General features: G+C 38.3%; 1 protein-coding gene across 1 annotated transcript in view; it reads left to right on the top strand.

Annotated features, from left to right (window-relative positions):
• Positions 1-14,409: 14,409 nt before the first annotated feature.
• The window catches only part of LOC139724816 (sestrin-1-like), an 81,934-nt gene continuing 73,433 nt past the window's right edge, over positions 14,410-22,910 (top strand). Inside the window, exons 1-2 of the mRNA XM_071635940.1 lie at positions 14,410-14,501; positions 17,092-17,536. Coding sequence (XP_071492041.1) covers positions 17,207-17,536 — 330 coding nt within the window. The 5' untranslated portion in view covers positions 14,410-14,501; positions 17,092-17,206. The remainder of the gene's footprint in view (positions 14,502-17,091; positions 17,537-22,910) is intronic.

Here is a 22,910-nt window from a genome sequence, read left to right as displayed (position 1 = left end):
TGTGTGCCCTTGTGTGTGTGTGTGTGTGTGTGTGTGTCTGCGTGCTTGTGTCATGGCGTGTGTTTTCCTAAGAAAAACAATTCCACAAGAGATAGACGTGACCTTGGCAATAGAGTTTGCGGTTGCTGTTGGTCTGCATTCAGATGTAAGGCACAACTATCCTGGCTGTTTTGTACAGGAAAGGACTCTCCGCTTGTGTCTTGGAAACATCAGTAGAAGTTTTGTCTCTTCAGGGATACTGTTGTGGCAGCATGTGTAGGGTGAAAAATGGTAATAAAGCTTTCGATAATTAGGCTCTGTGTCATACGTCATGACGTACCTATTCCCAAAATGAGACAAAATTTAGAAAGCATTGGTATTGTTAATGACCGTAAGCTTGTACAGAGTGTGCAGTAAGATTTGTCTATGATTGGACACTTTGCTAGAGAGTATGAAGTATGAAGTATACTATGCGCAGGGAGTCAAGTTTAATGAAAGCAATGTCACTATGGCACCAGACTGCCTGCATTGGCTACCAGTATAACCATATCAAAATGACTCCAGTGCAGCACAAGCCATTGTAGGACAGTTGGATTCAGATGCATGCTCTGTGCTATAGGTTGTATAAGAGGAAACCTGCATAGTGCTTCGAAGTAAACAGACACACAGATAGACAGTCTAAACTTTCTAGCTACCCCAATCCTAGTGTTAGCAATGCAACCATGCATAGGAAAGATTGTTAAGCAGAAGATGCCCTGTGTGTCTGCACAAAGTGTGTGTCTGGGCATGTGTAAGCCCCTGTGCTTCTCTAGGAAGTAGGCGTCAGTGACACGATGCAGATGCTTGCCATTGCACTTCGCTGCTCAAAAGTGGACAGGCAAGAGTAGTTGATGTGATGTGCTAGTAGAAGGACCGCCTCACAGTCTCATTCAAACGAGCTAGATAGTACTTAGTAATGCTGTGTAACACACACAATCTCGAAGTGTGCGGTAATTTAGTGAGGAGAATTGATGTTAATTTCCCGGCATAAGCCATGTCACATTCTAACAGCACACTTCAGCTTCAAATCAATTGATCAATACGTTTCATAGTCATTCCATCATGCTGCATTCTTATGTGCACTAATCTGAATTCAGCACCGTGCCAAGCGATACAGGTGATAAAAGTTTGGTACTAATACATGCATAAATGAATAGAAATTGAGGCATTTTGACCCATTTTCCTCAAGGTTCTAAAATCTGTGAAGACGGTACACAGAACTTCCTGGGTTTCTGTAGGGGTTCTATGACAATTGCTCCCATGAAATATCTATGTGCTAAGCCAAACCTAACACTAAATAAACCCTCATCCTAATCCTCACATCAAACTAAGTAAAACTAAGACCAGAGCAATTGTTACAGGAGCAAACGTTGTGTCATCTGTGTAGGAGGTCGGTACAATAGATCCATCACAGACTTGCCTCATAAAAAGGTAATAAAAACTCTTTTTACCATCAGACAAACAGAATTCAGTGGCAATGCGGCACTGCACATTTCATGTTGTCATGCGGATGTGAAAATGCACTGATTGTGATATCATGCAAGCTACGTTTGTTGTACTTCCGTAAATCTAGAAAAAAAAAAACAAGACAAAGGGGGAAAAAATTAAGGAGTGTCACTTTGGTTTGGTGCATATTCACACCATGTCGGCAGCATGAATAACAGCCGTGGTGGTCGTGCGTGACTAATGAATTGGCCAGAAACAATGTGTGTGCGTTGAGCTGCATCAATGTGTGCGATGGTCCATGAACGTGCATTCACGGTTGAAGATTTTTCGTGTTTGCACAGTAATGCACTGTGAGGTCTCCACAAACAGCAAGCAGAGGGTCTATGCTGACTGTAATACTCAAGGCCTCACGTAAGTTCTTCTATCCTAAGTGTCAAAAGAGCACTGTATATTAAAGCTGTTATTTTCGCGTACAGATTTTTTTTTTTGCGGATGAGGAGGTCTCAGATTTTTGCGCGACACATTGTTTTCGCGAATTAACACCAAGGCTATCTTAAGTGCACTATTACCCTAGCGCATGGCAACATTTTCACATGTTAAATTCGCAGTCCAACAGTGATCGGCAAAATTAAACTCTCGCAAAAATAACAGCTTATACAGTAGTCACTGAAAAGATTCATCTGATTGGAAAATCAACTGGTTGAACATTCATTTTTTCACAATCAGTGGAATCACAGCGCTCGATCTGAAGAAGCCTGTAGATCCAGCAGGTGAAAGTCTTATCAAGCAAAGGTAATTTCCACTGATTGTGAAAAAAAATGAACGTTCAACCAACATATACAGTAGTCAATGTAAAACTTGTGTGTATCCCAAATTTTATGATTTTGCATGCATTTGACTAAAACACCTGGACCATGCACCTTTAAGAGTTGAGCAGGAACTATCGAACAAGGTTTCAGATAACTCTGTGTGCTGGAATGATGGGCATACACTGTATGTGCTCTGAATGGTAGTCATAAAAACATTAATTAAGGGAGCAAACGTGTGAAATCAATCAAATATTAGCATGGCAATTTCCTTTGCACACTGTGATAACTACTGTGTCTTGTGACTACTTTGTTCCGATAATGATAAAAGAAAGCTAGTACATGTGATCAGCAAAAATTTTTGCTGTAGGTCAGAGACGAGATGATATGGACTGTAGATATTATATCAATGTAATATTTAATGGTTTTAATTATGAAGGTACTTATATGTGAGTGTTACAAAATCTCTGAAGTTGAACCTTTCAACTACTAATATAGAGAGATATTCATGCACAGCGATTCTATGATATTTCATTGCCAATGTGAACGTCACCTTGAAAACTTAGTGTGTTAGTTTGTTTAGCAGTGCCTAAACTGACGCTTGCAGAGCTCACTTAAAAAGAATTTAAATCGCATTATGTTATCTGGTATGGATCCAATATGCATCATGTTTCCTAGTTGAGTGGACCCACAATGCACTGTGTTTCCTTTTGTGGCTGCTGTACCATACAGTGTAGCTTCTTTCTCATTAGTTTGTGCCTGTGTTCAATCTCATATCAATCATTAGTCCATTTATGTTTAGACCATGTTTAGGCTAGATTATATTCTTCATTATTGGTGTTTTATTACTGTAATTTGCATATTTCTTATTAATTTTTATTCTATCATGTTTATTATGTTTTTATCATTATTGTTGTTGTCAAACTGCCTATGGAAAAACTCTAATTGTCCAGGTGATGGTACATGAAAGCATGTGTGTGATTTACACCTTTTTTTTATCGTGTTTTCTTTCATATTTTTTTTTTCAGTCAGTATTTTGCTGTGCTGATCTGCCAAGTCTGTCTCATAGAATTCAAGGACATTCACTCTAAACCTAGATTCTGCATTCAAGAAGAATTGTGAAATCTGAAAAGAGAACTAATGCAACAGCTACAGTGGCAAGAGTTCATGATTACAGTGTGTCAGTTAGACTGACATGAAAGGTACTTTGATGGATGCTAAATTTGCAGGTTTTTTTTTTAATACTTCATCAACAATTACAAAAATGTGAACAAAATCAAGATACCTGGCAGTCCTGCAGCAGGGATATTATAACCAGTACTAGTTGTAATCATCACAAAGAAGAGTGTGCAAATAACGACAAAAAATCAGATTGAGATTCCTCAGCCATCCTAGTGACTGGTATTTTTGTTTTGTTTCTCAATAGTTTGGATATATATTGGTCTTTAACTCTTCACAAATTTTTGCTAGACCTCTTTACGAGCGTTGTAGCAAAACTTGTTAATCTTCATGCGATAGGCATGCTGGATATCTCAAAGCAGAGTGAAGTTGGTGTGTTGTCCCGACTGCTTAGTATTTTTGGTCGCTCCAGAAATGGCACTGTAAAGCAAGAATTGTTCACAAATTGCCACTGGTATTCAGTGCATATAGCGTAGACAAGAACTTTCACATTGGCTCTCGCAAAATTTGTGAAATTGGAATGCACACGAACATATCTGGTTTTACAGTATGATGCTACTCAGCAGGTAGATAGGGTGTTGGAGGAGTCGCCATGGAGACGGTTTATGAAGTAGTATTTTCATCATGATGCACGGAGTTCATTAGGAGAAGCTGAATTGTGAATTGTTTTGTAGGAAGGAGGAATAAGGAGAGACTGTGGAGTTTGTATCCACTGCACTACATTCCAAGGAGGAAACTTCTCTCTTTCTCGCACGAGATCTGTGCTTTCAAATTCTACCAAAGTTCTCTATAGATAACGTCCAGGATGAAGGTGACATATTGACCAAGTGCGCCAACACACCGAGTTGTGTTCCAGTCTAGCAGACTGGCTCGTGAACAATAAAAAGTAGAACAGAGTACTATTAGTATAATGTAACCATTCAAATTGTTCAGAATGATCTGAACTGAGTAGTTGTGTGTATGTATACATTGCAGTTGCATCTAATGAAGACTCCAAAGTTTGGTGTGCAATTATACTTTGGGCATTGCATTCACTTGAGGTATTTATTGTTTGTTTCTTCTCCCCGCCCCTTTTTTGTCATTAATATCCTCCTTTTTTTTTCCAGCTGTGAATTTGTTTTGGCCCATAAAGATGATAGTCACTCGGTGGATTATTTTTGCTCTGAAACATCATGATGCACATGTGTCTAAGTTGTCCAGACTCTCTTTAACAGAGTATGCGGTGTTTGAAGTGGGAATGACCGTGTCTCCAACTTAGCCATGATTTGCATCTCCTTCAGGTACATGGTATTGATGCCTGTTTCTTCACAGCAAAATGCAGGAGTGCCATGTCAACTTCTGGCCCAAAGTCAAAATCTTCATGTCGGGATGTTATTATAATCATTATATCAATGCTCAGAAGAACATGAGGCAGGCACAGAAATGTTTGTTCATACTACTCATGTTTATGGTAATATTTAATAGATATGTGTTAATTAACAAAAGTTACTCAAACTTTGCTACTGTAAAACCCTCTGTAAAGACTTTCATGGTCATATTTATATTGCTGTAAAAATTTTCGTGTGAGCTGGAATATAGATTGGAACTATCAATTCATGGAGAGGTTTTTCTTCAGAGCTCTGCTGTGATCCTTGGTGCATTTCTTGAGACCCACAATATGCCCCCCCCCCCATTCTATCATGAAGATTTGCAGTTTGGCTGGTCTAAATGTTGGCACCTCTGTATTAGTTTTTCAATGAGAAACTGAAATTAAAAAACAAACAGACAAACAAATAATTAAATTTCTGTTCTTCAAAGAAACAATTATTACTCACTCTATGCAGACTCTATCAGAGTGGACTTATGCCGACAAGTGGTTTGTCATCAATTTAATGAATTGCATCACCTATACTGCTGTTCGCTGATTGGCACACACTCTGGAAATTGTCTGATGAATGAGTTGCCAATGTATTGCAATTACCTAATCTCCATTTGTGTCACCAAGGACCAAAGCACGTTGCTACACCCAAGTGATGGGCTTACTAATCTAGAGTCAACCCCTCAAACCTTCATATATGTCATGATTATGTGTACTATTACTCGTTTGCGGTGCACAGATCGTGATTTCAATCTCACTTAAAGTCACTATCATTACGTCCACACACAATTTGCGTCGTGATTCAAATCGAGACCCAAATAATTGGGCCTTTAGAATTAAGAATTCTTTAAAAGTCTTTAGAATGGGCCTGTAGTGAGCATCCAAATGTCCAAATGTTGTCAGCGATCTCTGTTTAAAAAAATGTAAAAATCTGGTATGCATTCAGCTGTGGAAAATGGACATGAATTGCCTATCTTTGTGTTCAGTTCTAACAATATAGCAATGGCATTTGCTAACAGGTGGATGTAGAATCACCTCATCAACCACAGGGAGTGTTTCATAGTCGCCTTTCTGGGTAATTCAGGGCGGAGCCAAGTGAATGCTGTGAATTTCTGTTCTTCTTTGGCACACTTAAATGTAATTCAGTGTGATCTCTTCAAGAGGCCTTGTCCCCCATCCAACTTTCTCTGCTTGGCATTGCGCCATCACCCGGCAACACTTGGCCAGCTTTCCAGATTTACGTCATATCTGCCAAGAAGAATCCTATAACAGCTTTAACGAAATGGGATTGCGCGGCAATCCATCAAGAAGGTTATTTGATGCATCATCATTTGAGTGTCAAAGTGGCATTAGACCTTCACTAAACTCTTTTGTACATACAACCTTCTATGTATCAATGGATTTTTTTTTTCTTCTTCTTCATCACTTAAGTTTTTCTGAGGGCACAGTTTGGCAGTACAGCTAAAAAAGTGGCTTATCCCTTCTTAACCTCAGTGTAACGTAGGCTGCAGTCCAACAAAACACAATATTTATATATGGCTGGTTAATAATTTGGTCTCTTTGACCTTTTTTGTTTCATTTTATCCCTTTCCCAAGTAATTTTGTCATGAGATATAACAGGTGTAGAGATTGTGTGTGACCTTGCCTTTGATGAAAAATTGAATACTGTAAAGGTGGAAATTTTCGCGGTGTTGAAATATTCGCGCATTTCGTGCAACCAGAAACTACCGCGAAAATAAAAGCACGCGAATATTTTTGCTAGCCATATGTTCCTGTGCATCATATCTTGATTCCGCGGAATTAAAAATATGCGAAACTCTTCTTACCCGGCCAAGCGCAAAAAATTAGTCGCGCGAAAATTTCCACTTTTACGGTAGATAAAAGAAGTGTTATGCTTTCATGTGTACAATGTAAATACCTGCGCTGTCTTTATCTATTGTAATGTTGACAAAGAAACATAATGAAAATAAATGCTCTACCAGGCATGAATGTTAAAAGAAAAAAAAGGAGTGGAGGTTTTAAAAGTTCACATCTTTCTAAGACTTGTCCATTATATCATAATTATGTGAGTATGTAATAACTATAATGATGATAGAAGTATATATATATATATATATATATATATATATATATATATATATATGTATAATATTTATATATATTATATAATATATATGTATAATTCATACATGTATATACATATATATATATCTATGTGTCTGTGTGAGAGAGAGAGAGAAAGAGAGAGGATGGGAGAGAAAGAGAGATATTGAGTGTGTACATGTTCAGTGTTTGCTGATGTATCAAGTGGATTTTGTTGATAAATTGCAGATGTTGTGAAAAGGAAACTACTGTATTCCTGTACTGATGCTTGAGGTACAGTTTAAATCACTACAAAGTGAGTAGGCACTGTGGAGAAAAAATAAGGCAATACATGTACTATCATGATCTTCCTGCAATGTGGCATGTTTCATCGATCATCTGCATAGGAAACCTACTCCAAACCAAGAACTTGAAAATTTAGGAATGTGCCTACTATTATGTTCCTATTATAACGTCAAATGTTACTCTTCTGTGTATGTGTTTGTTTGTGTGTGTGTGTGTGTTTGTGTGTGTGTGTGTGCATTTGCTTACATTCGAAATTATTGTTTTGGAATGTAGATGGGTGTTTTGTTATGTAAAAATTATAGAAATCAAATAAAGATTTTTTTTCTTTTAATTGTGTGCGCGCTGGAGGGGGGAAGGTGGAGGAGGAGGATGTGGTATATGTGGATGTGTTTCATTTTACTTCTTTGTTTTTGGTAGTAACAGAGCTAGCTCCCATACTACGCAAATATATATATATATTTTTTTAAATCAAGGCACTAAAATTCTCCTTTTGTCTCAATGCCAGAATTCCGCAGTCTCGTCTGAAAATTAATCAAACAAAAGCAAGGAAGGAAACAAACAAACAGAAAAATACCCACCCATACACACAAGCAAACAATGGAGACACACAATAGGGGATGAGACTTTGAAAGCGATAATGACAGAGTTAACAATTTTAATATAAGACCAATGATCATTTAAAAACCAGCTTGATAAATCATGATGTTCTCCACAAGGGAGCTGGAGAGTTATACGACACAACCACACTGTTGGTAACTTGATGCCCCTGCACTCCCGTCTTTTTGATCGGTTTGTTTGATACCGAAAAGTCACAGTATTTCCTACGCTAGCCTTTCTATTTGATAGTCTCTATTCAAATGCTTCCGGAAATGTATGGGGTGTTGTTATTGTTCTTTTTTCGTTATCTCTGGACATATAGGCAACCATGTGAAATAAACGTGTCGTTTATTGTTATTGTGAGAAAAAAAAATCAATATGAATAAAATGAACACTCGAAGTCAAAATAACATCAGCACTTTATGCCCCAGTAATTCACAACTAGTATTTGAATTTAAAGTTCTGGATCCCGTTTGAGCAATCATGTCTGCTAAAAAATAGATAAGATGAAGAAAGAAAGAATCTGGTTTCCGGTTTACTGAAAATCTCATGAATATTTCCGTAGATATAGGTATTTCATTTGTTTGTCGGTGTGTTGGTTTTGTGCGAACAAGGAGGTTCAAGAGAATGGAGTCACAACTGTTGTATTTCCTTTGAAGTCACGTTCGATGCCGCCACTCGAAAGTATTTGAAGCATGTGGCAAACTGGATCTGCCGCTCAGATAGGAAGACAATTGACTCATGTCTCATTGCATAATCATCAGCCACTTTCCAACGAAAATATGTCTTTGTGATGGTAATTACTTTTCGCCATCCCTACTTGTAAAAGATAGGTGGTATAATTATAATGGTAAAGACACGGGGATGCACGAATAGAAATTGCGCAAAAAAATGATGAAATGAAAATGAAAATTAGTCGACTGGCCGTGCCCGGCCACTAATCTGATATCTATTAATATAGAATTATACTCGAAGATTATTCCATATCAGTTTTATTTGGAGGAATTAAGTGGAAAAGTGATAAAACCGGCTTTCCGGGAGGGTACAGTTTTAAACACTTTCACATGATACAGCTCTGATTTACACTTTTGCACGTATTTCTTGAAGGGATTGACCTTTGTTTAATGAGCTTTATCATTAAGTGAGATTTCGTTTCATTTAATAGATAAACAAGCAAAATATAGCCAACATTAAGTTAACGTTCAAAATGAATCTTCGATTGCTCAGCAAGACGACAGCATCAAACCCTGTCACCAAAGGCACAAATGCACCTGTGGAATTCTTTTGTACTTTGTACATCAATAGAAAAGTGACAACTATTTGAATAATTACAGCCAGCTGGAACTCCATCTCTTAAACCTCCTTGGTGCGAATGACAAGACTAATTGAGAAAGGAAAATAGTTTTCTCCAACAAAATGAGCGTTTATTGTTTGCTTACATTTGGACAGATCCAGTCGAGTCATGCACATGGCAGAGCTATACACATTCCAAATTCATCATGCGTAACCATCATAGCAGGGAGGCGTGAAGTACAATGTAGCAGTAATGAAATCTCTTCTTTATTTGCCCACGCTCAACTCCGTGAAGTTATGCACCTCGCCGCAGGTGTTAATGAATTGTTTTCATAAAAGACTGTACTTCTGTTTGATTATGCGTCATTCATCACAGACAACAAACCCACAAAAAATGGAAACAACTTCCGTGAACAAACCCAGCGAGCAGCAGTTCTAAAATATATTCTTTGGTCTCTGAAGCACGGAACATCAAAGCCAGAGAAAATACGCATTCAATCAGTGATTGTCAATGTTACCGAACATACGCATAAATTTGCAGAAATTGAGAAGATATTCCACTCCTTCTCTAACAATTCCATTCCATTCCATATCATTCAATTCAATTCAATTCCTCCACTCGAATTTATTAATTATTTGAAGCACGTATGTGCCAAACTGGATCTGCCGCGCAGATAGGAAAACATGACTCGTGTCTCATTGCATAATCACCAGCCACTTTCTGAGGAAGATTATTATGTCTTTGTTAACTATACACAGCCTAGTCGCTGTAGCATTTTTACAGCGACTGGGTTGTGTATTATATAGCTATGTCTTTGTATGATGGTCATTACTTTTTGCCACTCCCTATACTTATAAAAGATAGATGATAATCTATATAAATGTTATGCACGAATAAATGATGAAATAGAAATGAAAATACTCTACTGGGCATGCCCGGGGACTCATCTGATTAATAAAGAAATATACCTGAAGATTTTCCATATCAGTTTTATAATTATGTCGGAATTACGTGGAAAAGAGATAAACCGGCTTTTCAGGAGGGTATAGTATTAAATACTTTAACTTAATACAGTTCGTTCTGATTTACACTTTTCCATTATATTTCTGGAAGTGATTGCCTTTTGTTTAAGTGTGCTTGAATTATAATAAGTGAGATTTCATTTCATTTAACGAATGAACAAGCAAAATACATGTATAGCCGAAATTATGTTAACATTCAAAATTAATCCTCAGATTGCTCAGCAAAGCGGCGGCATCGAACATCGATCATCAAAGGCACAGAATGCAGCCGTGGAATCCTTTTGTATAGAAAACTGACAACTGTTTGAATAATTACAGCCAGTTGGAACTTCAACCTCCTCAGTGACTTACGAGCGACTGGTGATCAGTTCTTGTGCTGAATTATTGAAATAAGTATTGATGTGCTATATAAGTATAGCACATCAGAACTGATCACCAGTCGCTTGTAAGTTGTTCGTAACTTTACGAACAGCTTTATGAAACATCCCCAGGTATACTTCCTTTTTCCCAGGGAGAGTGACTAACTCTAAAAACAAATTTAGATCAGTAAAACAGCGCATGCAGATTTGTTGTTATGGATATGCGTGATTTCTAAACCGCTTGTTTTCATTTTTGTTTCCGTCATGACTATGTATCCCGCGATGTGTCTTTTAGGCGACAGATAGCAAGATAAAATGTAATGCAGGATCATTATGATACATGCGAAGTTAAGTATATTCTCATTTCCTCCCGGCTTTGGTCTTCGTGTACTTGCAATTACCCACGTTATTCGGGTGTTCTTTGTGTGTGTGTGTGTGTGTGTGTGTGTGTGTGTCTGGCGGGGGGAGGTATAAATTTGTATCTGCTCATATAGTTCTAATGCTTACATGACATGCGGCGGAAAGAAATTTAAATGCTTTCAATTAATTTCTGTCCCATTCAATATACCTAGTTCTTTGTTTTAAAATAGTGATGAACAAATACAAATAAAAAAATGATTATAGTGATAGAGCGAGAGGGGCGCGTAAGTGTTTGTAAAACAGAGAAAGAGAAGTGTCATAATTATATAGTGGTGATGACCCTAGGAGAAGCAGTGCTGATTAGTGTGAGAGCTAGGCCACAGAAAACAAACACGGAAATACAAATCAATAAATTACGTGAGAGGTTATAGCGCAATAGAATCAGCAAACGTCATACTTAGTGCTTTGCAAACTCAAGTATTGCCTGACAGTAATGACGTTTACCAGCTGAAATTCTATTTACCTCTAATTTTTCTACTTGATATCAAATTCAAATACATATTGGTTATGTAATTCCATTTTGAATTCCCACAAGCAACATCTTTACAATTAGTGGGTAAAATGTCATGTGATACCTACGTGTACTCCAGGAATACAGCAAGCTATCTTCATAAACTCTCTTTAATCGCCCACCCCGTTTGTTTGAAAAGCAAGCGAAAGCACGATGTTCTGAAAGAATAAAAATGACGGGATCATTGGTTAATAGAATAATGTGCAATAAAACCTGGCATGCAAACACAATTTGTGTAATAAAAGATATAGTATAATGCACTATGCAAAATGTGATATATATCTGTACAGGTTCAGGAAGGCATCTTTCATCTGCCATGCCCTTAGTAATATGGAAAATGAATCAAGAGTAAACAGTATTACTAATTTGTGGATTGACAATAGGCCTACTTGTTGTTGTTGTTGTTGTTGTTGTCGTTGTTGTTGTTGTTGTTGTTGTTAACAGCAGCAGCAGTAGCAGCAACAACAACAACAACAAGCGTGATTCTCAATCCACAACAGATTACTATCAGTTCGCGATAATTTGGTTGGAAAGTACACTGAACATAATTGAAAAAACAACAGCAAAAAACAGTGGATGAACACTTTTCAAAGCACTAGGCCCATGCCTAAACCGACTTTAGAACTTGAAAAAAAAAAAAACTCATTGCCCACATCTCTCAGAAAACCTCATTCGATTTTGCTTCAGTGGTCAAGGAAAAAATACCGAGGAATTTTGTAGAGCATGTCGGTAATCTCTTCCCTCCAAGTTCTGTCTACTGTGTTGCACACAGAAGAGCATTTATGCTATAACTTGGCAGATATGTGCTTTACAACAATCCGCATTTCTCTGTGACCGCTTAACCAAATTAATTGAATGGGGTTTTCTGCAAAATAGAGCTAATATGTTATATTTCAAGACCCTGAAGTAGCATTTAGACAGTTAAATCATATTGGGTGTTATCACTGCAAAAATGTGATTGTATTTTTTTTTGTTGGACATACTGTATAGGCCCTAAACTTTGTCAACTTGTTCAGTGTACCAGTTGAAACTGAGAGCTGAAAAGCAACTGACAGGAAGTAACGAATAACAACAATGGAAAATGAAAGAAATATAAACCATATTTATTGTATGACACCGTGACAAAATAAACCAAACATGCAGAAAAAAAAATTATATGCATCATGTATAATGAGACTTTATAGGCCGCCTATGCAAAGTGAACACATTATAATGTCTTTAAACGTAGATGGCGCTATAAAGGTTTTGTTGTGTTTTGTTTTGTTTTGTTTTGATAGATGAAGAGAGGGCTTTGCGGGAGGTAGACTATAGGTGAGTCAACGTCACCGACAGCCAGCTTTTGAGTATCTTCGCCATTGCACCTGAACGTGAAACTTACGAAGAGTGACACGGTTGGGGAGGGGGAGGGTGGGAAGGAAATGAACGCTGTTCGTGGAAGCTGAAAAATAAAACTTGTTAATTAGGTATAGCCAGGCCTCAGCAACAAAAGCAGCAGTTCAAAGAAAACATACAGTACTGCAAGTTCCGCGATACAAGGTACTGAAATACGTCACAGTCGACCCAATTTAAATTTCTGTCTTCCGGATATCAGAGAAGTTGCAAGTCCCAACACCCGATCCTATCAAAGCCATATGTAAACCATATTTTCCCCCCAAAAATACTAATAATTTGAAGTCTCTTGATCATGTGCAGAACATAACGAGAGAGACAGAAGGTCAGGAGAGATAAGGCGAAACCATGATACACAGTGAAACAAAAAACACTTGGGCCTAGTCATGAGGATCAGAATAAGAATATAATCAAACTTAATCCGTAAAACAACCTTGCTACACAATCATTGTCATGGAATATTCCATCGCTTGAAACAATCGAGAGTTTATTAATAGTTCTATTGTCTCTGAAAAGTTACCTAGGATACCAATTTAATCCGTGCCTTTTCTTGAAAGATCTAAGATTTTGACATCACTCTCTCTTGATGAATTTCACACGACAAGAATTGTACATGAATTTGGGTTCTAGTGCAATGGGTAAACACGCATGAGTGGAATTTTCCATCTTGAACATTCAATAAATCTTCATACCATACCATTGCTCATTGGTTGAAGTTGGGGGTGTGTACATAAATTATTCATGAGTCGTCCGAGTCGTGTTTATAATCGATCCATTGTTTTACTGGCCACTAAAGTTTGCTTGCCATCGACCTCAAATTATTAGTCTATAGAAAAGACCCTAATTTGTCATTTTTGTTCATCAATGGAAACAAATTGTGCAAAACAAACGTACAATACATTTTATCAATTTCATAACTCCCACACTCTGATGCATTTTCCCCACAAAAAATAAAACAAAATCCATATATCACAATGTACTCTGAACAAAGGAGATATGCATAGAGCATAGAGGCTGTCTATCACAGCACCAGCTGATACATGACAAAATAAGTTCAAAATGACAAAAACAAAATCCGAAAATCGGACTGCATGCTCGTGACCGACGTACCGGACATTCCTTTTCTGCATGTGCATTCACTGCGAAATTGATAATGTTCTTCTTTTTTTTCAGTCTGACTATAATGGGGAAATACTATAAGTTAGTGTTCTGAATGTTTGATATCATCGTTCCCCAGAAATGTGAACTATTAAATGATTCCCCTAAGGCGAACTAAAGACAAACAAGCATTTTTTATTGGGCGTGGTTTTCAAATCTTTTTCATTTTGGTCTGGAAAAATCCCAAAATATTGATGAAATAGGGCATGTTTTAGCATTTTTCCCCGAAATACATGTATTTTCATGAGGTTTAGTTTTCAAATCTTTCCCGAAAACAGTCCTGAAATGACGTACCGAAAAGATTTACAGTTTCAAGTTGTGTACCCCCCCCCCCCCCGAAAAATTATGAATTACCAACGTTTCATTTTTGATGATACTAAAACAATGTCAAAGCTGTCTGCGAGACCAATCTACGCTGAGGTTCTGATCGATTACCGGTATACATAAATTCGATCGATAGTGTGTGGAATCTTGAAAGTGTTCAGTCTACCTGTTCCGTGTGCTGTGAAATTCGACCCTGGGGTAGAATCTGAGAATACCAAGGAACAATTCTAATTGTAAGTATTTTGGCCAATATTTTTTCAGTCATTATCAATCCCCGTGACAGCCATACCGTTTATCGGTTCAGTTGTTCTGTTCGGACCTGTGATGTAACGTTAGAATTGCATTTGGCGGTAACCCAACGACGCACTAGTTCTATACCGAATTGCACCGGAGCCGTGTCTTCGGCGCTTTATGTAGCGACTATCCGTACACGGTAACTGCACCGCTGTGTTCACATTGCATTGTGCTTACTGCTAGTGCTACTGCATGAGGTTCTAGTGGCCACTTGACCGAAAGATCGGTCTGTATCTGTCCGTCGGGGAATGTTCCGCGGAGACTGCGTCTGGCTTCACGGATCCCCTCCGTGTGGTCTACATGTCTACGGAGGACAGCGTTAATGGCAAAATATAAAAGAGTCCTCCGGACAGACGGATCTTTCTGTCTAACATTTTTAAATGGCCACCACCACAGAGGTGAAACGCTTGAGAGGATAATGAGAGCCACCGTCGCTTTGTATGTCGTAGTTTCTAGACCCTGTGCCAGGCTATGCCATGCAGCAAACATACAACTGCAGTCAGTGTAGACTAGACACACTTTGTATTTTGTGCTACTGATGACAATAGGGCATTCCACATATTTTCAGCTTGCCTAAAAACTTCCGAAGACAAATCTAACGTTAGACAAACCCCAAATTTACATGTAGGGTGCTGTTCGTTATTCCGAAGGTTCGCTATTCGGAAGGGTCGTTAATCCGAAACACGCAAATTCCCTATACCCAGAGGTTCATTAATCCGAAAATTTGTGGCGATATTCCGAAGGTTCGTTATTCCGAAGATTGGTTAATCCAAAAACGAAATTCGGAACAATGAACCTTCGGAATATCGAATCTTAGGAATAAAGAGCCTTCGGAATAATGAACCTTCGGAATAACGAGCTGTAACCAAAATAATTATACTGACACTTACTGATTCAGTCTGGGCAATCTGATCTTGTGAGGGGGGCCGGGGCTGGGGGTACGGGGCTTCTGCTCATGTCATGCTCCTCCTTTGTGAGCACCTTGGCCCCTGTTGGAGTTCTCATAAGGCCCTCGGCCCGGGATGCTCATAAGGTCTCATCTTCTTTTCTCATCCATCTTATACAAGTATAAACGTTAAAGCTAGACATGAATTGTTGCAAGTTGGCACAGTGGTTTTTGTTGTTAAAGAAAATGTGTGTGTGTGTTGACACACACACATTTTCTTTAAAATAGATGAATCTAATGTTAAGCCTAACGTTACTCCTCTCCATCTGGAACCAATGAGGAGGGTTTTTTAACTCACCTGAGCCAAATTGTACGGGGCCTAAATTGTACATTTTAATTTTCTTGTTGAGAACCCCATTACCAATTTTCACCAAATTTGGCAGATAGCATCCCTAGGGGGATAGGATCTTAATTTGTTCAAATGGGAACCGTGTCACACCTGGAGGGAGGGCCCCCAAAGGGCCCAAACCTCCCAAAATTAAGGAATCTTTAAAATCAGAAGTGATAGAGCTAAGTTGATACTATGGCGCGATGGGTTTGTTACTTGTACATTAATTACTTTGGTAGTTTCAAGTTTGTTCATAGCAGATCCAGGGGTGTCCCCATGGGGGCCCAGGGAGGGGGGGGGGGGGTGGGCAGGTCCAAATTGGGGCCTAAATTGTACATTCTTATCTTCCTAAAAACCTCACAATCCAAAACAAATTTTGACCCTAATTGTAAATTTTCATCTTCTACTTGAGAATGCCTGGTCTAATTTTAGTAGAGCTGTAGGGCCTACTGTATGTAATTTAGATCAGTGGCTGCGTGAAAGGTGAACTTGCGATACTCAGGTGAGCGCTAGACCCCCAGGTCTCTTGTTTTGTTCCAGATCCACTCTCTATGATGAAAAGAAGAAATAACTTTGTTTGTTCGATAATCAAGTTTATAACAACCAAAGACAATGTGCTGCAACCTGCCGAAGCAAAGACTCTATTGGGTTTGCTCAATGCATCACTTTCTAATCTAATGACTTTTTTCATGATTTCATCGTCCAACAGCCTGCAATTTGGCACCTTTCGTGCAAGCATCCTGCATTGCTCACATGAATTTCGGATCAGTGGATAAACATTCTGCACAATAGTGGCTATATGGAGCATTGTAAGACCAAACCTTTTTTTTCTTTTTTTTTTTAAGGAGTGGACCTCTTTAAATCATGATGTTAATATTCATATTGTTTTGAATTAACAAATGCGGGGCCTTTCATTTTTCTATTTACAAGTTGGAAATGAATCCACTTCGCAAAGATATCATAGTACATTATACAGTGTATATTGGTATATTTGATGTAGGGACAATGTATATCATTCTTTGACTCTGGCTTCACCTTATTGAGCAATACGGAAACTATGACAAGTATCTAGAGGAAGTTCAAACTGTGCATCATAACTTTCAGAGTGACTACTGTCTCTTTCAGTGTTTTTATTTTCCATGATACCATCAGGAAGTTTCATGTCTGTTTTATAACAGCAGTTTTGGATTGCACTTATGTTATTAATTAAAGTGTGTTATGAATTATGCAGTGTATTCCCTATCTTTTCTTGAAGGCCCACCAGAAACCCCGACGTACATCAGATGCATCTCCGTAGATTAAGAATCAAGAGAGGGACAAGAGAACTCAACTGAAAGCAAGCCCGATCAGTTGTACTGTCCAGCCTGCGCATGATGGACGAGAGTAGAAATTCAGTGACAGAGCTGAGATGGCTCTTCAGCCGGTTGGCAACGCGGGATGCCAACGAGCGGGCGCGTGTGATGTCGGAAATCGAGGAAGTCGGCATGGAACTGTCGGAGGAGGAGAGCATGCCGAATGGTACGGGAGACGGCGTCCAAATCGGCAGGACGGATGGCTCTGACAGTGAAGCGGTCATTGAAACGACATCCAGCAAGAATTTGGCCTCCACTCGCTTTCTGGCCAATGTGCTACGGCTCGCCATCCAGTGTCCTTTTAGCGATATCAGAGAGCGCTGCAAGGCAATACTTCGAGGAGTGAAGGTGAGGAGACTAAAACAAAAATCACTTAACTCTAAAATTACAAAATATTGTAAGTACCGGTACTCCTTTAACGTAGGGCATTCCTTTCCCTCAAAGTTCCTGTATACATATGTAGTCAGTGTTAAAATGGCAGATTCATTTCATTTCTCGAGATACAGAGACTCCAACTCTCCCGCTTTCGACGGGAGATCTCCCGCCGAAACCCAATTTTCGCAAAATCTCCCGTTCTCCCGCTTGAAATGATCTTTCTCCCACCCAAACACCTTTTTAGAACCTGGGATTAAATTTTCACATATCCAGGGGGATCCAAGGTCGAGCGCAATAAGAACCTCTTTGGTTGAGCGTCAACGCTGCCATCGATGAGCGAACTGTGTATGAATAGATGCTCTACCGCCTACTGCCCCCTCCCTCCTACGTTTATACATATAATTACATACACTTGTAGATCATAAAACGCATGCAGAGAATGTTGGTATGTACGTACACGGGATAGATACGGTGCCTCAGTGTGCTTTTATAATCTTTGGTGTTTACGTGGCATGCACTGTGCGCTTCGCGCACATCAAGTTGGAGTCTCCCGTTTGCAAGGGGTTTCAGACAGGAGAATCTTCTGATCAGAAGGTGCTTGGGGTTGGAGTCTCTGGGGATATTCAAATTTAATGGCAGACATTATACAGTTTGTGCATTGAACTTGAGGCGTATGTGCAAGGGATGCAGTATTGTAATTTTTTTTTTCTTGTGGCCCCCTGTAGGTCCCAAGGTATGACGATAAAGGTTTTTCATACTGTAGAACAACACCCTACAAGTACATAGAAAAGCCGCAACCCTGTATACCAGTAGATACATATAGTATTTTCACCTTCAATATCACATACATTGGCTGTTTTAGTCTCATAGACAAAATAAACCTGCAAAAAAAAACAAAATATGCCCTCTACTTGGGTTTACTATGTATTGGGAAGTGTCAATGATTACTGCACTGTTGTGCACAAAGAGCTTTGCATTGATGTACACTTGTTCATGGTGCATAGAATCTTATTATGTAACCCAGTGAGGCTGCTGCTATCACTGTTGGTAGATCATCGATTAATGAATGTGGACCATTGAAGACAGTAAAAGTTCCCCTCAGAAGTGGCTTTGGTGCAGCACCAACTGATGTACAATGAATAAAGAAAGTGCAGTATGCTCCATCTGGTTAGTGTGCATTTTACATGTAGGACCCTGTTTGCAGTGGGCCGAGCATGGCCGCAATATCGCGGTATTCGGCTGAGCCCAGGCCGAGACTATTTGTACAGAGCTTAGCCAAATGTGCGGCCGTTTTTTGGACCGCATTTTACCTTTTGAGCGTTTGCAGTGATCTTTGATAGGAAGTATTTCTTTAAAAAGTAATATTAAAGCTTCAAAGAGATTGAAACAGGAGTAAGAGATGAATGAATATCGCACAAATGATAGGACCCAATGAACTCTCTTTAGGACAGGTGTTTGCTGCTATACATGAAGTCCTTAAGACTCCAATTTTTTATTTGGTATGTTTAAAGGACAAGTCCACCTTCATACAGTCTGTACATGTGGATTAAGTGAATGCAGCAATATCAGGAGAACACATTGGTAGAAGTTTGGGGAAAATCGGACAATCCATTCAAAAGTTATGAATTTTTTAAGTATCTGCACAGTCACTGCTGGATGAGAAGACTACTACAGTGTATGATGTCGCATGCATACAAAGATATAAAGAAAATATAAAGAGAATTTTACAAAATTTTACATTTTGAAAAAAAGTGCACATTTCCTCGACTTGTCAGTGACGCATGTTAGGGATGATATTATTCCCCCTTGCCTTCTGAAAGAGGGAAGTCAAGTGTTCATTTACTAAGTGAGAAAAGTGAAAATATCTTGAATTTTCTTTATATTTTCTTTATATCGTTGTACACATGTGACATCACAAGCTCTAGTAGTCTTCTCATCCAGCAGTGATTGAGCAGAAACTTCAAAAATTCATAACTTTTAAAAGGATTGTCTGATTTTCCTCAAACCTTTGCTGATGTGTTCTATTATCATTGCTGCATTTACTCAATCCAGATGTCTATGAAGGTGAACTTGTCCTTTAATACTGGCATGGAAGATAGATTATGTACATTGTATATCATAAATGCAGTTTTCATGACTACGCTGAAGGTATAGTATTTACAATTGAATCATAAATGTTTTCTGGGCTAGATAGTATCAACATTATTACAAGGGTTGATTACGGGGTATAAAAGATTACCAGCAAGAGGAGATAGAGAATAGCAGTGATCATAACTCTGCAGATTGTTTATCATACATAGAATACTAAAATGCACATATGTAAATTGCAATAAATCTATTCCAGTGGTTGCTCTATTAGAAAATGCATTTCTGCATTCTATGTCATGATTTTGTAGCTGTAGTAACCAGGAACGCCAGTTTTCAGACTACTAGAGGTTATGGCATATTTAATGTGTGAGATATCATATGAAAATATGTGAGAAAATTCCACAAAAATTCACTTTTCTAGCATACTGAAAGAGCACTTGACTAACTGCTTTCAGAAAGCAGTGGTAATAGTTGCTACCCTTAGCATACAGTTGTACATGTATGTCAGTATCTAGTTGATGAAATATGTAATTTTCATGAAAAATTAATTTTTGTGACATTCCCTTTACATTTTCTTAATATTGTTGTCCACACATGACGCCATAGCCTCTACTAGTCTCCTCATCCAGAGGTTCCAACACCAAAACTTTAAAAATTCATAACTTTTGCATTGATTGTCTAATTTTCCTCAAACTTTCACTGATGTTCTACTAATGTTGCTGCTTTCACTCAATCCACATTTCTCTTCGGGTTTGAGTTTCCTTTAAAGTTAGCATTAAATAGCAAGCTTACTCAAATACAGTAGAGTGCAGCTGATAGGGGTATCTCAGTCCAACAAAAAGGCTATTGTGACACAATGGGGATTTGGGGGATTAGGTAATCCGCATTCGTTGGCAATAAGTCCCCCCCCCCCCCCCCCCCCCCCCCCCACCTGTGCCACTTAATGAAGAAAGCTCCAATCAATGAATAAAGCACAGTGTTAAAGGGTTTTTGATAGAGATGGAGTAGTGAGTATAGAAGGATGGGTCTGAATGCTAGCAGACTACTTGTAACTAGTCTCAGGTGTACATTGTACACACTAAAGTTGGTGTTGAGGTTGTCTGTGTGTCAGCTGGTGGTCATAGTAGCAATACAATGACCCTGGAAATGAACCCACATTTTGTGATCACATGTAGGTAGAATGTGCCATCGAGGTGTGTTAAATGGAGCTCTCTGATTGGTTAGATCTTAGTGGTGTGTCAGTGGAATTTTCCATTCGCAGTATATCTGGTGCAAATTGCTTTTAGGTTGCTAAAGATAGGTATGAACTTGTACATAAAAGTTGCATCGTGAGCTTGTCAAAGGTTGTTTTTTTTCTACCCCTTCTGGTGAATTAGAATAGACTTCATCTGGCTCTTGTTTTATAATCAAATTGTTGTTTATTTTCATTGAAATTCATACTTGTCAAACCTCTGCACAAATGAAATGAGAGAGAGAGAGAGAGAGCGATCAACACATAGGAGTTTTTCAGATTTTGCTGCAACGTACCACAGAGAGGTTTCATTGTTGTACTGACCAAATGTAGGAACATGATATTTTTCCTGATTGTGTGTGTGTGTGTGTGTGTGTTTTTGTGTGTGTTTTTTCTATTTATGATGCATATATCATTCTCCATCCTTGTCTAGACATACTTCACAATTATACAATTTTTCTTAAGTTAAAGTGTTGGAAACTCTGATTTGATTATTGTAGTGGGTGAATCAGTTTAGGAAAAAAAATTGCTGTTAAAAAAAGTTAAAAACCCCAAATCTAAAGCATGAATACATACAAAAACTGTAAATTGTACAACTGAACATATTGGAAAATTTTGCTGTTAAACAGTTACAATCATTATTTTTATATTAAAAATTACCGTTTACTACGAAACCATTTATGGTAAAACAGTACAACTGTACATAAATTCATGGCATGAAATTTTTGCGAATTGGAGCCGACAGCCGTTAATGTGGTATTAAATTTTCGCGAATTGCCACTGGTGTTTAAAGGGTGTGTACAGTTCTGGTCGAGGTAAAGATTTAGCTTTTAACGTTTTGCAAGATATTCAGAAACCACTCTATGAGATGTCAAAGAGCATGTAGTTCTAATAGGTATCAAAAGTTTATTCGATGAAAATCGGTTTTGAAATGGCTGAGATATCCAATAACAAGGTGAAACAAAGATTTCCTAATAAAGTTGTGGCATGTCGCCTTCTATTTTTAGCACATTTTTGGATATCTCAGCCATTTGAAAACCAATTTTCATCAAATAAATGTTAAATCCTTCTTAAAATTACATGCTCTTTCATATTTCATAAGAGGCTTTTCACTATCTCACTTAGGAATGTTCAAAACATGAATCCCTACCTCAACCAGTACTGTACAGTCCCTTTAATGTATAGTGTAGACAGGAACTTTCGCGTGCATTTTAATTTCGCGAATTCTGGCACTCACAAAGTTTGCGAAATTATATTAAATGCACGCAGACATTTCTCGTTTTACAGTACTTACTCTATGAGCTGTTATTTTTGCTGGGGTGTAATTTTGGCAAATTTTGGTTTTCACCGATTCACTGATCCACCTGATTGTTATCGTGTACAAACAGGCATTAGTGCATGATATACGATAGCGTCAGTGTCAAATCATGAAAAGAAAAATCTTGCAGGAATGTCTGACCTCCTCATTCGTGAAAATATCTCTACACTAGATAGTCTATAGAAATACAGCTTTTGAAGTACATGCACAAAAATGTACTACATGTAAATGATTAATTCTAATCTGAACCGTATGTAGCGGAAAAAAACAAACAAAACAAGCAGGGATGCTTAAAACATACATCCCTTTGATACAGGTTATCACCTCACATACTGATTTTACATGCACATCATGGTGTACAACATGTAGGTGCAACCATACAATGTATGCTTGTATTTGTTTTTGTTTTTTGTTTTTTTACCACGTTTTAAGCATAGCTGAATTGAGAACTCAATAGCAGTGTTAGCATAAATTTACAACAGTCCACTAGTAATGTACATTGTAGCTCAGATTTTGTGTGTGTACAAACTGGATGTGGCGATACCATGTAAATGAAGCTTTTCTCCAGGGTTCATGCTCCAGTTTGCTGGCATGCAGCATGATTGTTAGGCAAATATTTTGGTACCTGGTACAATACATTGCCAGAGGTCTCTCTCTGCGATTGTCATTGTTATTTTTTTCGTTGTGCCTGCTTTTGTTTTGTTTTGTTT

This window comes from Diadema antillarum, unplaced genomic scaffold, assembly GCF_040938485.1.
Source record: "Diadema antillarum isolate AM-2024a unplaced genomic scaffold, OU_Dant_1.0 scf00000231, whole genome shotgun sequence".
Lineage (NCBI taxonomy): Eukaryota > Metazoa > Echinodermata > Echinoidea > Diadematoida > Diadematidae > Diadema > Diadema antillarum.
The sequence above is the reverse complement of the archived record's forward strand: the minus strand, read 5'-3'. Positions and strand labels throughout refer to the sequence as shown.